Here is an 18397-nt window from a genome sequence, read left to right on the forward strand (position 1 = left end):
AGCATGAGCTGTTTCACTTTCTCAAAAGAGCTTGCGTGCTCGTCTATAATGGAAATAATGAACTTCTTGAGCTGATGATAATAATTTATTGAATGATAAGGGTTATTGAAGTGCTTCTGACATCCGATCCTTTCAGAAACGGACAAACACGAGAGTGATACAAAACAAAGCTGAAGCCCCAAAAAACAAAGGAGCAAATGATTGTTTCAGCAACCTAAAGCATGAACAAACTGCCATGTTTAACTATGATCATTGATCTGCAGTTATAATCAACTCCTGTTCATAGAAAGGTTAGTAATGAGCATTTATGTGTATAAAGCATCTGTTTTGTGAGAAGTGCTTCTCATATGATATGCCCCGTACAGCTTTACTTTGACATTTCCTCGAGCGAGAATGATGTTGACTGAAGCTTTTTGTCGTACACCATTGGTACCCTTTTGGCAGTGGAAATGCAAGCCTGATAAAGGTGACCCATACTGACACGTATTGCACAGTACCACTTAGTGGAAATGGGCCATAAGTGACTGTAAACCAGCGGGCGACCTACTCACACCGGCAGATTCTCCACGATGGCCGTCCAGCATTCTCCAGCCTCCGGTGCTTAGACTGCAGCTCTGCACAAGAAATTTGGTCAGAGGAGAAATTGTCGTGCCCAACTGAGCCTGGTTTTTCTCAAGGTTTTTTTCCTTCACTTTCATCAATTGGTGAATTGGTTTGGGACTTGTGGAGCTGCACATCGATGGATTTGCTCTTCAATGTTTGGACTTTTAGCAGTGAAAATTAAACCACACTGAACTGAACTAAACTCAGTTTCAATTTACTAGAACTTCTATGTTAAGCTGCTTTGACACAATTTACATTGCAAAAGCACTATACAAATAAAGATGAATTGAATTGAATAAGCAAACCTAAATTAAAACATGTTATATTGAGGTTATGTGAAGTGAAACAATCAATCTGTGCAAGAAATTAAACATTATTTATAACAAATTACCTTTAAGCCACAGTGTCTCCACTGTCCTGGAAATCTTCATGGCAGCCTTTAAAAAAAAAACATACAGAAAAGAAATATAATAATCCGTAATAAAGTAGTAATAGATTTTTTTCTCTTATGATTTCTACTAAGCATTACTCTCTTTTTTCTGTTTCAGAATGGAAAGAATAGTTTTAAGTATCTCTTTTTCTTTTCTTTTTTTTATCTTTGCGTCGTGACAAAACTGACAAATATTTTCATCCAGAAAGATTTCGCCCAACTGACCCTGAAATTGGTGATTATGAGTAGTGGATCGGTGATATCAGACATCTAGCCTGACTTCATGCATAAATTTAAGAAGGCTTATTTTAGTTTTTTGTGGATACTCAGAAATCAATGGGAGAGGGGCAGATGTGCCGCTCAGAGGCATGCCAGGGGCCATTGTGACTTTCCACAAAAGAAATAGAAAAATGCAGGTTCAAATGGAATGCAAAAAATGACAAAGAAGAAATCCCAGAATGCCGTGTGCCGGCCTGTTCTTTGGTATTTGGCAAGTTTTTACCTAAATTCAACTTTCTTATATTAGGTGCGTTTTAGCATAGGCATAAGCATTTGTGAGATGTAGATGTTGACCTGGGAAATTCATATTATATAAAACTTGTCTGTGGTGCGAGTTTTGCTAAACAATAGCAATTGTTGTTGTTGTTGTTGTTGTTGTTGTTATGCTTGTTTCTCAGATATGATCCTCTGCACACATTCACTCATCCAGGAAATGCATCTATAGTGAATTGTGTCTCTATCACACATTAAGACTTTCTCAAATCTTCGTCTCACAAAACCGTCAGAGTGACTTATGCTAATACAACCAAGCAAAGCACCGTTTTATGGTTCAGGGAGGATCTCGCAAATACTTTTGTTTGAGTGTGTGTGTGTGCTTAAAAGTTTCTGTGTGGATTTTCCTCATTATAAGCTCTTTATAAAACAGTATTGATTAGTCATTGATTCTGCCTGTTAAATGCACATTAGCAGTCTGGCTAGCATGTGACTAGCCTCTGATTCAAATACAAATAGGTGGATGAGCAAAAAGCTTATAATTAACCATTCTGTTTCCATATGTTTCTGTCTGTCTGTCTGTCTGTTTTTGTCTATCTATCTATCTATCTATCTATCTATCTATCTATCTATCTATCTATCTATCTATCTATCTATCTATCTATCTATCTATCTATCTATCTATCTATCTATCTATCTATCTATCTATCTATCTATCTATCTATCTATCTATCTATCTATCTATCTATCTATCTTCTTTCTTTCTTTCTAAGTTTTGGAAATGAAGCTCATCCATCCATCTGTCTCCTCGACTACCTTTCTTACAACAAACCATTTTGTTTCAAATCTGTCTGTCTTTCTGTCTGTCTGACCATCTATCCATTCATCCGTCATTCAATCCATCCATTCATTCAAACTTCTACAAATGAAGCTCATTCATCCATCCATCCATCCATCCATCCATCCATCCATCCATCCATCCATCCATCCATCCATCCATCTATCCATCCATCCATCCATCCATCCATCCACCCATCCATCCATCCATCAATTCATTAATCCATCCATCTGTCCATTTGACTAAAGATATTTCTGTATCTTACAACTAACCATTGTGTTTCAATATCTGTCTGTCTGTCTGTCTGTCTGTCTGTCTGTCTGTCTGTCTGTCTGTCTGTCTGTCTTTCTGACCATCTATCCATCCATCCACCCACCCATCCACCCACCCATCCATCATTCCATCGATACATTCTTCTAAAGTTCTGCAAATGAAGCTCATCCATCCGTCCATCCATCTGTCCATCCATCTGTCTATCCATCCATCCATCAATCTATCTACATTTCTGTCACTTACAGATAGCTACTCTATTTCCATCTATTCATCCATCTATCCATCATTCCATCTATCCATTTATATAAAGTTCTGCAAATGAAGCTCATCCATCCATCTGTCCCTTCGACTATCTTTCTGTCTCTTACAACAAACCATTTTGTTTCAATATCTGTCTGTCTCTCTGTCTGTCTGTCTGTCTGTCTGTCTGTCTGTTTGACCATCCATCTATCTATTATATCATCCATCTATTTATCCAAACTTCTGCAAACGAAGCTCATCCATCCATCCGTCCATCCATCCATCCATCTGTCCATTCAACAATTTATATTTTTGTATCTTACAACTAACCATTCTGTTCCAGTCTGTCTGTCTGGCCATCTATTCATTCATCCATCATTCCATCCATCCATTCATCTAAAGTTCTGCAAATTAAGCTCATCCATCCATCTGTTCATTCATCCATCCGTCTTTCTGTCTTTTGCAAATAACTATTTTGTTTCTTCATCTGTTTGTCTGTCTTTCTTTTTCTTACAAATAACCATATCTGTCTGTCTGACTGATGATCTATCTGTCTGTCTGTTCTTTTTCTGACATTTTACTAAAATATGCTACCATACAGGCTCATATTTGATTTCAGGTCTGTAACTTTCCAGTTGTAATCAGAGAAAACAAAAGCTTTTTCCTGATTTACATTACGTAATTGCCAGAACATTGCAGTAGCATGAATTTTACAGCAGATTTAGTGACTCCTGTAATGGTCCTCCCATACAGTATGAGTTATTATCCGAATGACCTTCTCTAGCGCTGTGAAGAACAGGGCGAAATAGACATATATGAATAGATTTCAAATCATTAGTCTGGGTTATCTTACAAGAGCAGATTGTACAGACACTGCTGTAGGTTATAATGGTAATGTAGTGCCAGTTGCAGATTAATCACTGCGTTCCAACATTGCAATAAGACAGAATTTGAATCTTTCAGCCTAATATATATGCATAAAAACAAGACAAAGTGTTTGTTTTGGATTTAAGGATGGATGTTTAGGCTTTTTCTTACAAAAGCCTGCCCTTCGTATTTCACCCTGCTAACAGCGAGATCAAGTGAAAAGAAAAGGCCAAGGGCGACAGTTTAACAGAGCAGTTCGTTTTTAGCTCTTTATTGTTTGGCTTTATTTTATTTTCAAGTGCCGTTCGTAATGTAGAGCGCTTGAAAATGAATCCACAAATGTCTTACTTTCTATGGAAAAAAAAAATAGATCCGTTGTCATGGCATGATATTTCCCTACCAGGATAGATATTATTTTCTGTTCCATTAAAGTGCTGCACTGAACACCACTGAGAAAATGACTTTTCAAGCCTGCTGGTTACTTTCTTAATCTATACACCACTATTCGGCCCTGAAGACAAAAAAAAATAATGATAGTCTCAGCCATGAAAAGCTGTGCTGAGTTAAACAGAACAATAAATTAGGAGACGTGCGAGTCTTCTCTGTGGGATCACAATTGCAGTGTGTATTGCAATCACATGCCGTGTAGAAATCTGGATATGCATATGTTTAGTGCCTGGCTATTGTATTATCATGGTCCTTGGGGATCCACGTAAGTCTGTTTATTTATTTGTGCCAAACCCCAACGTGGGCATGTGGCTACTCTCTCTCTCTCTCTCTCTCTCTCTCTCTCTTGCCTGATTTTACATTTCATTTATTTTAACAAACAAAGCGAGCAGTGTCATAATATTAGATTGTAATTCTACAGATGCACATGTGCAGATTCCTTCGCTTAGTAATGCTGTCGGAGTCACTCAATCTAATCGTAGTTCTGCCGTGCCTGCCTCTATTCTTCATTTGTCTGTGTTGATCTCGGTCGACAGCACCCGGACTAATTAACTGCTCAGCATTCATTTCTTATCCTTATTTCACACATACCCACACATACAGATTTAGCCTAGGAGAATGTTTAACCTCCCTGTCAGGAAGTAAAAGGGTTCTTAAACTTTTCTTAGTATGAGGAAATTTTAGTTCCCTCAGGCGAATTCGTCTGCCCACGGTTCCCATCATGTAAAACTATTTCTGCAATTCATTTTCCAATTCAAATATGAAAGGAGACGACCAATCTTAAGAACACATTCATGTAGGTCAGTGTCTGAAACACTCTCAGACAGAATTGTATTTGGTACTTGTTTTATGTAATGATGTGTTATTTTGTGTGTGTAAAGAGATTTTCACATCACTTTATTACAATTTAAAAAACAACATTCAAATGCCTTTGGTCTTATGCAATCCTTAAATTCTAAACAAAAAAAACATAGATCTTCTTCTACAACTTTTTTATTGAACGGTGAAAGCCCAGTTCTAAAAAACTTATATACTGTGCCAGTTGGGTTTATTCAATTCAATTAAACTGTGGGAGGAACACGCGTGAGAACGAGGAGAACATGTAAACTCCACTGAAAATCTGGTTATTTATGTGCGTTTGGATTTGTCTGATTGGTAAATCATATGATAGCTAATGCAGGATCAGCTGTGGTCAATCATAAGCACGTGATCCTCATGAAATTAGTTTATAAATATACTTCAGTTACTCATTTATTTTCTTTTCCGGCTTAGTCTCTTTATTCATGAGAGGTCCCCACAGCGGGATGAACCGCCAACTTATCCAGCATATGTTTTACGCAGTGAATGCCCTTACAGCTATAACCCATCACTGGGAAACACCCGTACACTCTCATTCACACACATACACTACGGACAATTTAGCTTATCCAATTCACCTATAGCGCACCTATGACTTGTGGGGGAAACCGGAGCTCCCGGAGGAAACCCACGCAAACACGGGGAGAACATGCAAACTCCACACAGAAATGCCAACTGACCCAGCTACGGCTTGAACCAGCGACCTTCTTGCTGTAAGGCGACAGCGCTACCCACTGTGCCACCTCACCGCCCCCTAAACTTCACTTATGAAAATAGAAATGATCAAAATTAAAGAACAACCTCCAGTTTCCTAAATTTCAATGTCACTACTTTGTTTGTCCATGTTTGACCTCTGCAGCATTGTGCTACCCAGCATTCTTAGAGCGTACTCATATTCTTCAGAACAGTTTAAAAAAAAAGTATAAAATGAGATATTTGGAAAAGAACACTGATCAAAATTAGATACCTCCCAGTGATTGGTGTTAATAGTGCAAAACACCTGCTTCAAATGATATCATTCGATTGAATGGACGTTATCAGTGGTTATCAGGTGATAGACATGGGCCAGTGGGGGCCTTCGATGCCCACTAGTAGTCTCAGAAGGCTGTTATCATCCATCCACATTGTTAATCAGCTAAACTAATAGAGAAGACTTCAGATCTGTTTTTACATTACTGTGACTGTTGGGTTTAGGGTTGGGGTAGGGGTAGACGTTAATAAAATACAATAAATGCGAAATTTAATAAATAATATAAATAATTAATAATATAAATAATTCTCGTTAACCATGTGGATGGATGATAACAGCCTTCTGAGCCCACTAGTAGGCGCAGAAAGGCCCTGGCCCATATCTATCAGCTGACAACCACTGATAACACCCATTCAATCGAGCTGAAATTGAAATCTGAAATCCATTTGAATCGGCTGGTGCAAAAAGTGACTGAAACCCTATCAAGTTTGCTCCGATCAAAGCCAAAGCCATGACTCTTTCAACCATAGTCATTAGTCTTTCCAAGTCTATGATTTCTAGGAGATTGCATCTTTACATTGTCACTAACTCATTCAAGTTCTTTAAAAAGTGTTTTGTCCGTGAAAGACAAATGCACAATTGGACAGGATAATGTAGAGAATATCAAAGTGCAGTTGCTTCAACAGTGGAATTGCTCTCCGGATCACCTCTGAACAGGGGAAGGATCTGTCTGTCTTTGCATACAGTGTCTTATTGTTTAAGATATTTGTATTGAAAGTGCTGCAATGACCAAAGCAGCACAAATAGCAACTAAACGCTAGACTAATCTTCGTTCGGGAGCATGTTGTGATCGAGGAGCATGTTCACATCACTTTCCCGAACTCTCACATTCAATCTGCCCAGTTGGTGGAATGAACTCCCTAACTACATCAGAACAGCAGAGTCACTTGCTGTCTTCAAGAAACGACTAAAAACTCAACTGTTTAGTCTCCACTTTCCTTCCTAATCTTAACTGCCTCTCTGGCTATACCACTAACTGTACTCTCTCTCACAAAAAAAAAAAAAAAAAAAAAAAAATTACTAATGCTCAACTTCTTAGACTTTACACACCTGAAACTTGTCTATAGCACTTGTTCACTGCTGCTCTTATAGTTGTGTAAATTGCTTCCTTGTCCTCATTTGTAAGTCGCTTTGGATAAAAGCGTCTGCTAAATGACTAAATGTAAATGTAAATGTATGTTGTCATAGGTTGAAAGTTCACATTAGTAACGGCAAATATTGAATCTGAAAGGAGAAAGTGTCATGGTTTGGTGGTGTTTTTTGTAGTAGGAGTTGAGTGAAAAGCTCCTTCAGAAACAAGCAGTTCCTTCTTTAAGTTCATGACCCAATCGACCAGAATTGTTTTTATGCAGGACACTGACCCACAGAAAAACAGGCAAAGCAGTTTCATGAAGCTGAAAACACTTGAGGCTCCAGAGTACTGAACTATACCTGAAAAATTCTTGGCGGCAAAGTTATTTCTGAGAATATCACAGAAAGAAGCAGTTGTTGACAAGTTGACCAAATCTTTCAGTAATTTTGATCACTGTTTTTCACAAAACGTTTATGGAAGTGCCTTGGTTATCTTGTAAAGTAAAATGACAGCTATGTTTCCATATATTTTAGTTGCATTTTGTACCACTATTTTGTACCAGTTTTTGTTGCTGTTGTTGAATAATCCACAATTTTATGTGATATACAGTATAAAGGGTATTGTTTCTGAAAGAAGTATTTGATTCTCAGCCAGACTAGATTTATTTATAAAAATAATTGTTGAAAAAAATGAACATGGCAAACATTTCCTTGGCAATTAGCTCTAGCTCAAATAATTAATGGGGGAAAGCATACAGATTGATAAACAAATTTATTGTAGTCACCATGAAATAAAAATTCACTCTTATGTATATATGAATATAGTATTTCTTGTTAAACCATCTATCTGTACATTTCATTTATTTTGTAAAAACTCATTTGCTCTCATAAACTTTAATCAAATACCATAACCCTCCCCTCAAAATGACTTTCTTCACTTCCTGGTCACATGGAATTCCTTTAGGGCGGAGCTATCTGTAGTTGTCTCATTACTGCTCTGAATTCATCCATTTGTTATTCTTCCTTCATTTTGTTAGCAATGCCCTTCTTTCAACAAACCAATCAGTTCCCAAAGACAAAACTCCTGCACCGCCCTACATTGTTTTCCTCATTTAAGGACCGTTTCAAGAGGATGTATATCACGATAGTAGAAAAAAGTACACTTTTAACTTTTGTTTCATGGCAACTTTAATGCAAATGGAAAGATGCACATAATGTTTTGAAAATATGCAAAAAAACATATTCGCACAACTGAATAGGATAAACTTTTTGTTCAATAATAAAAAATTGTGCATAAGCTATGATGTAAACACCAATTAAATTCCATTAGAGCATACAAAAGTCATGTGATTTTGTTTTTACTGGTTGTGTGATAATGGGCAAGGTGGGACAGTCATTATTGAAAAACCAGCACTGATACATTGTAAAACATCTGAAATGTTGTTTTGGTCATTGTAAAATGCCTTGGCCAAATTCCGTCATCAAAGTGGTTTGATATTATTACCTAAAGAACTGTCTTAAGCGTCTGTGCTCCCAAAGAACGGTCTTGTGTCTCTAAAAGCCATTTATTACATAAGAAAAAATGCTCACATTGACTTTGTGATCCTACTGCAGCAAATTCCATTTTTCTTTTAGATATTTGGCAGCATTTTATCAGGAATTGATGATTTTGTTCTTTTTGACTAATTGGATGGAAACCTATCATAAATCAAATTTGCATATTTGGATGGAAACATAGCTGCTGTTCTGTAAGCATGGAATAATTGCAAATAAAATTCCTTTAAATTTTGAACAATGAAGATTACATTATTTCTTGGAGAAAAAAACAGGCTTTTCTAACTTGTTCTTTAATTCTGAGCTCCACTATATTTAATCTAAAATAGATAATGTGTACTTTAGATTGTGGTTGTGCTAGATCACAAGGCAATGGGAAATCTTTGGCAACATTGTCCCTCAATGAGAGCATTTCCAAATGAACCCTAATCTAGGGCTGATCAATACCAGATTAAACGTGAATCGCTGGAAGGTATTTGGCCATTGTTCTTGATTCCTGTAGTCGTTTCATACCAATTTATCCCAATTCACAGTTACTTGATTGGCTTCTGCTGAGGAGGCTAATTACCCATTGTTGGAATGCAGAATCTCACTTAGTTTGTGAGTGCACTCTCATCCACTTCATTAATAGAAGATGAAGAGGAGTCTGAAGGGAATAGCAGTGATTGAGAGAGAGAGCGAGAGAGAACAGTAGAAAGGCTTGGAGAGACTAAGATTAGGATTCTCATCAGGTGAGCAACAATCAGCTTTGTTAAGGTCTAAAGCTGCGGTCACACTGGACTTTTCTTCCCATAGACTTCCATTCATACGCACGCAAATTCGTCAGAACGGAAACGCAAGGTCATGCGTCAAGTTTCTGAGATTGCTGCGGTGCAAAGTTCAAGCTTGGTGAACTCTGACCTGCGAAATTGCATCATTTGACCTCGTGAGACCAATCGAGGTTCTAAACATGACCTCTCTGGACAGAAATTTAAAACATGGAGCAATCGCTCGCTTTTTTAATGTCTAATCATCTTGTTTAATCCCGCCCCTTTTTGCAGCGACGTACGACAGAATTTCGGAAGCTCAAACTGTAGTGTGACCGCAGCTTAACAGTGCCTTGTTTAAAAAACTTTGTGGTTTTGGCTTGTTTTGCTGTTCACCAATATATAATAATATTAATAATAATAATAATAAAGGTTTTGAATTGGTATCAAAGGATTTATAAACAATCTTTGTCATCCATTTATTCCACAAAAGTTTAGCAAAAGTTTATTTTTAATGTAAAAAGATTATTAAAAAATGTTTTTCCATCTCCCAAAAGCCAGTTTCTGTGCCCAACGATTTGGTTGTCATGGTCTTAACTTTTGACTACCACCCATTCCACAATGCAGCGGCCCCTTACGGCTTCCCCTGCAGATGGCGGGCCTAGGAGGATGGTTGCACGTCGCTCCTTTGGGCTGGTGGAGGAGTTCAAGTGTCTTTTTTGTTCACGAGTGAGGGAAGGATAGAGCGTGAGATTGACAGGTGGATTGGTGCAGCGGCAGCAGTAATGCGGTTGATGTACTGGTTCATTGTGGTAAAGAAGGAGCTGAGCCAAACACCAAAGTTCTTGATTTACCAATCAATCCTCTTATGGCTCCCCCTGGAGGTGGTGGGCTTGCAGTAGGATGGTCCCACGTCGCTCCTTCAGGCTGGTTGAGGAGTTAAAGTATCTTGGCGTTTTATTCACGAGTGAGGGAAGGATGAAATGTGAGATTAACAGGCGAATTGGTGCAGTGGCAGCAGTAATGTGGTCGATGTAGTGGTTCGTTGTGGTAAAGAAGGAGCTGAGCCGAAAGGCAAAGCTCTTGATTTACTGTTCAATCTATGTCATCACCTGTGGTTATGAGCTTTGGGTCATGACCAAAAGGACAAGATCTCAGACACAAGCGGACAAAATGGTGGCCTTATAGATGGGGTGAGGAGCTCTGTCTCGGAGTAGAGCTACTGCTCCTCCACATTGAGAGAAGTCAGCTGAGGTGGCACGGGCATCTGTTTCAGATGCCTCCTGGACACCTACCTAGGGAGGTGTTCCAGGCATGTACCACCGGGAGGAGGCCTGAGGGAAGACCCAGGGCACGCTGGAGGGACTATGTTAAAAGGATACTTTTAAACTGCAAAACTTCTGACCTCTATGTTTCAAAGAGTGGATGGTTGACTTGAATTAAGTCATTCAGCTGGAGAGGATATGCTCCCTGGACCCAAAATCTCAACAACAATTTCAAATTGTATAGCAAACATCTCTGGATTTTCCCAAAACTGATTAGTGCTGTGCCAACAATTTATTGGAACAATTGATCATATTCTTATAATTAGATTTAAACATGATTATGATTGCTTTTATTGGTAAATACCCCCATTTGTTTGTTATTTATTCACTTTAGTTATTTAATTATTATTTTGTATTTATTGCTGGAGTTGCTGTTTATACCAGTCTATTTTCTTTGTGCTGTTTTTGTATTTAAAAAAGAAAAAAAAAGTTTAAATAAAATATATATATTTTTAATTCTTCACACATAGAAAAAAAATTTTTTTTAGGAACTCTTCACTGAAAGGTTCTTGGTGGAACCCAATGTGATTCTTTCATGCCGTGACTGTGAAAAATCTTTATTTATATATATATATATATATATATATATATATATATATATATATATATATATATATATATATATATATATATATATATATATATATATATTATGACCCCAATAGTATTTGAACACTTAAAGCCATTAAATAATTTTTTGTTGGTCTTTCTAATGAATAATGCGCAATTTGTATGTCATATACAGTGTAAAGGCTATTGTTTCTGAAAGAAGTATTTAATGCTCAGCCAGACTGTTTTTACTTGATCCAAAATACTGTAAAAACACCAATCTTCTAATATTCATTCATTTCTTCATTTTCTTTTCGGCTTAGTCCCTTTATAAAACTAGGGTTGCCACAGAGGAATCAACCTCCAAATTATTACCTTCTTGCCGTGATACGAAAGCGCTACCCGGTGTGCCATCGTGCTGCCCTCTTATTATTATTATTTCTGTGTTGTTTTAATTGTTTCAATTAAATGAAATTCGATATAGTCTAGCTTTTATTGTATTTGTTGCACATGATTAATTGTCTTTCATTTTTATTTTAGCTTCAACTAAATAAACTAAATCAACATGAGAAATATTAACTTGGAAACTAGCTGAAATTAATGAGAAAAACACATACAGATTAATAGACAAATGAATTGCTCTTCTGTGTTGTAAGTGATTAAGTGCACTCTAAGTTTAGAGCATTTCAGACCCTCTTATTACTGATATTGTTTCCTAGCCTAGCTGCAGCACATGGTGTTCATGTTTTTGTACCCACTAGATTGTGTCCCAAAGGAAATGTTCTGTTCCTCTATAATGGGACCTGAAGTGTCATTAAGATTCAGGGCTGACTGTAAATTTGAAGTCTTGTGGCCTTTATGCACTTACCTTGAACCCGTATATAACAGCATTCAGGCTGCTCTCTTGTTTATGTATAAGTGTGTGCTGGATGCACAGGAGGTGATTATTTGGTGATTTATTGATTGCAGGGTCTTTGTGCTTTTTTGTACGTTGTTGGCTTTATCTCCATTCTCCAGAGAAGAGCTGAGCTACCACCAACTCTCTTCATCTGAGGAACATTGTGGCAAACATGTCTGTATATCAGAAAACCGCCTGCCCCTGCTCTGACAAAAAGAATATTTCTTAGAATTGCAGAAGGAAGCCGGGACAGATTGTGTCATATTTTTCTTCACGGCGCACATTTTCTGTCTATAAGTGAGAGCCTCTAATGTTTACAGAGGAATGGCTTTGTGTCACCCTGATTTACTCATTCGTTCTTTTGTTCCCCTCTTCACTTTGCTTGTAATAAATTGCTAGAGGGAATAAACCAAATTTTCATCAGATGAAAATAAAGCTGAAATCTTAGCTAAAATATCTATATGTTTCATAAAATCACCACACTGGTCTCTCCAACATAGGATCCATCTTGGATCCAACTTTTGTTTTTTCATTAGGAAGAGGGTCATGTGACACATCAAACTTATTGGGAATTTTACAACAAAAACAATGGTGTGCTTGGTTTTAACGTAACTTTATTCTTTCATGAGCCCCCTCACATATACTAATGTGCCACAAACAGGACGTTAATATCACCAACCATTACCATTTTATTAAGGTGTATCCGTATAAATTTCCCAGCCTGTATATAGTGGTACTTTTTTAGAATGAGTTTGGATTGGGTCCCTCAGTTGGTTTCCATCAGGTTATTACATGTGTTTTTAAAGAAGTGGTAAGAATAGATGCAACACCTGGTATTATTAGCATATTTAAATGCATCACTTCTGACCACTTGTGTTTTTATTTCATTGATACCTGGTTATTTAATCCCCTTAGTGAAAGCGGTAAGTGAATGATCAAATCCATGGCTTACAAGTGAGTAAATAAGCAAGTGAATAAAAAGAATGTGAATGGCAAAAATGATTTTGATAATCATTTAGGTAAAAATATGAAAACCTTGTTTTGATGTGGTTTTTCAAAACTCGTCCCACAAAAAACATGTGTTACGCCATTAGGCATAGAGATGATGATATTTTTTGGATGTTCAAACAAATTCGATTATCTGAGCATTTAGACAATACGTGCCAACACTCCTGTATACCCCCAGCCCCCCCCCCTTCTCTCACCACCCTCCCCCCCTTCCCCCGAACACACATTATAATTTAAAAGTTAAAGAAACAAGTGAGGTGGTTTGACAGTTACCAGATTCGTAAAAAAGGGCGGGAAAAGAAACTCTGACACAAAGAACTATTACAGCATAAAAGGATTCTTCAGGACTGTATCATTAAAAATAAAACTGTTACTATGTGTAAACAATTTACAACCATCTTTTGGAGTGTGGAACTGGACAAAAGTGTAAAAACTCTAAAGGCTGATGTACAATTCGCAATTTTTGTTTACTTTTTGTTTAAATGTTTTTATTTTTTCAACAGGGAAGTGATGTGGCAATCATTTGTGGTAGCATAGTTTTGGTTCGTACTTCGTTCGTTCGTTCATTCGTTCGTTCGTTCGTTCGTTTGTTCCTTCGTCGATCTATCTAAACTAAGCCAATCAGGAGGATAAACTTGCATAATTCATTAACTGCTTAAATCATTAACAGTGTACCAGATTATAATCCACTACAGTATATAACTCACATGCACAGGGGTTGAGCAGGTGAAATGAAAGCAGTCCATGTTTTTTTGGCATGTCATTTCATGTGATTCTTTCAGAATTCACAATATCATAAAATCGTGTTGCATGTCATTGGGTCTGAATGATTTTCATATAAACTTACTCATGACATACATGCCTAAATAATCTTCTGACCATCAGAATTTTCCCCATGTGTTCCCATCTTAAAGGTTTCAGACCCCATATATACTTTATTTAGCTGATTGGACTGATGATATCACATATAATTTCCAGGAAAAGCCCTTACAGAAAGCTCATTTGCTTCTTCTTTCTTCTAATTTAAGCATACATAGTTAGTAATCCCACACACGTTACATGCCATCAGTCCACACCAACTATAACGCACAGCCTATAACCGACAGGGTGAAGCCTGCAATTACAGAAGGTTATTAGCCATCGTTTGGTGATCGACTTTATGAAGTGACTATTACCCACTTTCCCATCATGAAAATAATGACATTACATCACATTACCTCTGACATGTGGCTTGAGTTATTAATACCAGCTAATTTAATGACGAGTAGCTGCCGATCTGGTGAATTACAGCTTTCGTTAAGCCAGTACAAGCCGCTTCGCAGAGATTCAGAGTGTAGCCTATCATTTCAACTTTTGAACTCAATTACCCTCTATCACCACAGGAACAGGGTGACACCAGTTGACCAAAAATGAATGGGTCTTTCCTAACCTGATCATTTGAGCATCCTCTAATTTACAATGGATATATTTTCCCATTGACGGCTGAAAATAAAGTCCTGGTGCTGTCAATCAGACCTCAGAAGTTGTACTGTATATATTCCTTCCATTCTGCGTGCCGTTGATTCCTATTATTATTGTAGTAGTGCAGCTGTGAGAGTAAGAGTGTTGTCTTTAAATATATTTTGGTATTCATTCCTCTTTTGGTGTCTCTCTCATTGTGTTTTGCAGATACGATTTCCATGAAGAAGATCCTGAGCCAGAAACCAGCAACAGCGAATGCTATGGACATCCTCAGCGCTGTAGATTTCTCCTTCACATAGCATTTCGAGTGGATCGCTGCATCATTTTTGAACTTCCAGACGGTTCTTCCCAAAAGCGGCCATGAGCGGAAGGAGCTCAGATTGAAACAGGCGACAGGGAAAGACATCAGATGATGGGGGCACCAGGCGGGCCAGTTCTGGGTGGGTTTAGCTCCACCACATCCTCCCTAGACCTCGTTGGCTGGATGATCTGGCCTGGGAACACCACAGTCAGCCTGAACCAAAGCTTCTTTGGGACAGACTACAGCTTCAATCTGTCGTCCTCCTCTTCGTCTTCTCCTCATGGGGTGAAAAGGGAGGAGATGAAGGAGAAGAATTGGCCGGCCCTGCTGATTCTAGTGATTATCATTCTGACCATAGGAGGGAATATTTTGGTTATTTTGGCCGTGTCACTGGAGAAAAAGCTGCAAAATGCAACAAACTTCTTCCTCCGCTCCCTCGCAGTGGCAGACATGCTGGTTGGCATCTTGGTTATGCCGATATCTCTCATAAACATATTATATGGTAAGTTATCGCATGAATCTTTTTTAAATTGATGACATGCATGCCAAAATATGTTATATTAGATTAAATATCTGTCAAGACCAGTGCTAGGTAAATTACTTTAAAAAGTAAAAGATTACAAATTACTGACTAGAAAATTGTAATCTGATTACATTACTATTTACTTCATGTAAAAAGTAATCAGATTACTAATTACTTTACTTTGAAGTTACTTTTAAAACATATAAAATATACCTATAAAAACACAAAATAAACTGCAGCTCTTAAAGTAATTTAACCTCCTAAGCTTTTGTACTCGGTACAGGGTCTGCGATGTCATTTACTTCAGCTTCCATTCTTTAAATCTAGAAGGTCCGTACTTGCCTAATACCCCCATAAGTGGTTCCATTCTCTCATCAGTTGGAATAGAATATATTTTGCATAGATTATGATAGAGACATTTTTCTTTTTTTTTCCCTATGGTTACTGACACGTGCAGGAACCACCAAAATTAATTACAGCAGCCTAGACCACACAGAATCTAAAAGGTACACTTTTAAATTTGAGTTTACAAAAAAAAGCGAGGGGTTTATTATTACACAGACAACATATACAATTATTTTAATCACTTTCAACAGTGTATTAAAATTCATAGGGTTTTCTTTGAAATGATACCAAACTTTTGTATTTGCACCTCTGCATGTGGATTTGGGAAGATTTTTTATTTGGGTAGGCAAAATCCAGGCGGAACCTGGAAAAAACTGGATACCTGTAACCATTGACATCCATAGTATACAAAAGCACTGCAGTATCTGTGTTTGTCTGAAGTAATTAGTCTACCGAAATGTGTATATTCTATACAAAGCATGAAGTTGATCGGTCAGTTCTTGTCGTGTGACTTAGAAATGTGGATGATGTGTCGAGATGTAACTAAGCAACACAACGATCTGTTAATGAGGAAGTATGTCCCAAACCTTGCACACTCTTCTGTTACACACTTAAAACTATATACTTTTATATGACAAGAAACTACATACTTTTAGGATGTAGCATAAGCATGCGAATTGGGACGCAGCAAAAATCATCAAGATTCACAGTTTGTAGTGGTGTATTGTTGGTAAAGATTATTAAACTATTCCAGCTTAGTCTATAAGCCAATGTGGACTGACCTTTAAAGTGTATAACTTGTAAATTGAATGCAAGAAATATGGATGTATGGTGAGTTTATCAAGGAGTTAAATTTTTTTTAATGCCATGGAGCCCAAATTATGAGGATCTCGTCCCCAGCACTATTCAACTCTACATCCTAAATTAAAAACCACTGATTGAGCATTAAACTTATATTGACTTTGGGAAATGCCATCAGGATTCACAGCTTTGCAATGATGCATTCTGGCTAGCGTTTATATATGTATTGCAGGTTGGTCTATAGCCTAATGTGAAGTGACTTTCTAAGTGTTTAATGAGATGCAAACTTCCAAATAATGCAGCGCATCGCCTATAAAACGTAGCATCACCAGAAGTCACACTTTCCATAATATAACTTTAGTGGCATTTCCCTTTAAGACCCAGGGGCTTTTCCCACTGGTGTGAGGCCTTCTCCTCCAAATAACATGGCTCATTATACAAATGACACCATAGAATATATGCCGGTTAAATAACACATTTAATTGGTCTCTTTCCTCCAAAACTCAAGAGATGATGACTTCTATTTTAAAAAAAGAGAAGAAGAAGAAAGTTAAGGGGTTTAGGTTGATTTAGTTGGGAGATTGTACATGAATTTAATTATGTATAGCACAGAGCAATGACAAAGTTAGAAAAGCCAAGAGCCAGAGGTGGCGAGATTTAATAGCTTTATAGAAGGGTATAACGTGAAACCTCTTTTCCCAGAATAAGACAAAGCAGTACAAGCGAGAGAGAGAGAGAGGCCATGGAGATATTTGGACAAGCTCAAAAAGTTTTCGACTGCCTTTTACAAGTATATTTTGTGTCATCCACTTTTGATCAGATTAATGTTTCCACATCTAAATACTATCAATCCCCAGATTCAGTTTTACAATTCTAAGAACTCCAAGCAAAAATGTGGGATTTTAATAAAAATGGCCATTAATTGAATTTATTTAGTTTGTTTCGCAGTCAGAACTACTGTACAAATAAAAAAGGAAAGATAAGAGAGAACAAGTAGTGCTTCAATAGTTTTGGAAGCCAAAATAAAAGAATATTTAGTCATGACCTGAACATCACTCTCTATATATATATATATATATATATATATATATATATATATATATATATATATATATATATATATATATATATATATATATATATTTATATATATACACATACACACACATACAGGGTGGGACATTTATACGGATACACCTTAATAAAATGGGAATAGTTGGTAATATTAACGTCCTGTTTTTGGCACATTAGTATATGTGAGGGGGGAAACTTTTCAAGATGGGTGGTGACCATGGCGGCCATTTCGAAGTCGGCCATCTTGGATCCAACTTTTGTTTTTTCAGTAGGAAGAGGGTCATGTGACACATCACACTAATTGGGAATTTCACAAGAAAAACAATGGTGTACTTGGTTTTTAATGTAACTTTATTCTTTCACTTATCATTATCCAAGAATTGTCTGTCAAATACATTTTCTACAGTGTATTGTGTTAACCTTGTATTACCTCACAAATAGAGGTAAAAAATATATATATATCTCTATTCCCCTGTAGTGTAGATACAGGCTTTGCGGCACAAAACATATATATGCTTATAATACAGTAACATATAATATTATATGGACTGGGCAAAAATGAATTGCATCCAAAATCAAAGTACATGTTGCGTATATTTATTACATATATATATATATATATATATATATATATATATATATATATATATATATATATATATA

At 37.0% G+C, this 18397-nt stretch overlaps 1 protein-coding gene across 2 annotated transcripts in view; it reads left to right on the forward strand.

The window, feature by feature from the left end:
• htr2cl1 (5-hydroxytryptamine (serotonin) receptor 2C, G protein-coupled-like 1) overlaps positions 1-18397 on the forward strand; it is a 200446-nt gene that overhangs the window by 151817 nt on the left and 30232 nt on the right. For both annotated transcript variants that reach the window (XM_056461267.1, XM_056461268.1), the window contains one exon: positions 14898-15493. In XM_056461267.1, coding sequence (XP_056317242.1) covers positions 15100-15493 — 394 coding nt within the window. In that variant the 5' untranslated portion in view covers positions 14898-15099. The remainder of the gene's footprint in view (positions 1-14897; positions 15494-18397) is intronic.

Source organism: Danio aesculapii, chromosome 7 (genome assembly GCF_903798145.1).
Source record: "Danio aesculapii chromosome 7, fDanAes4.1, whole genome shotgun sequence".
NCBI lineage: Eukaryota > Metazoa > Chordata > Actinopteri > Cypriniformes > Danionidae > Danio > Danio aesculapii.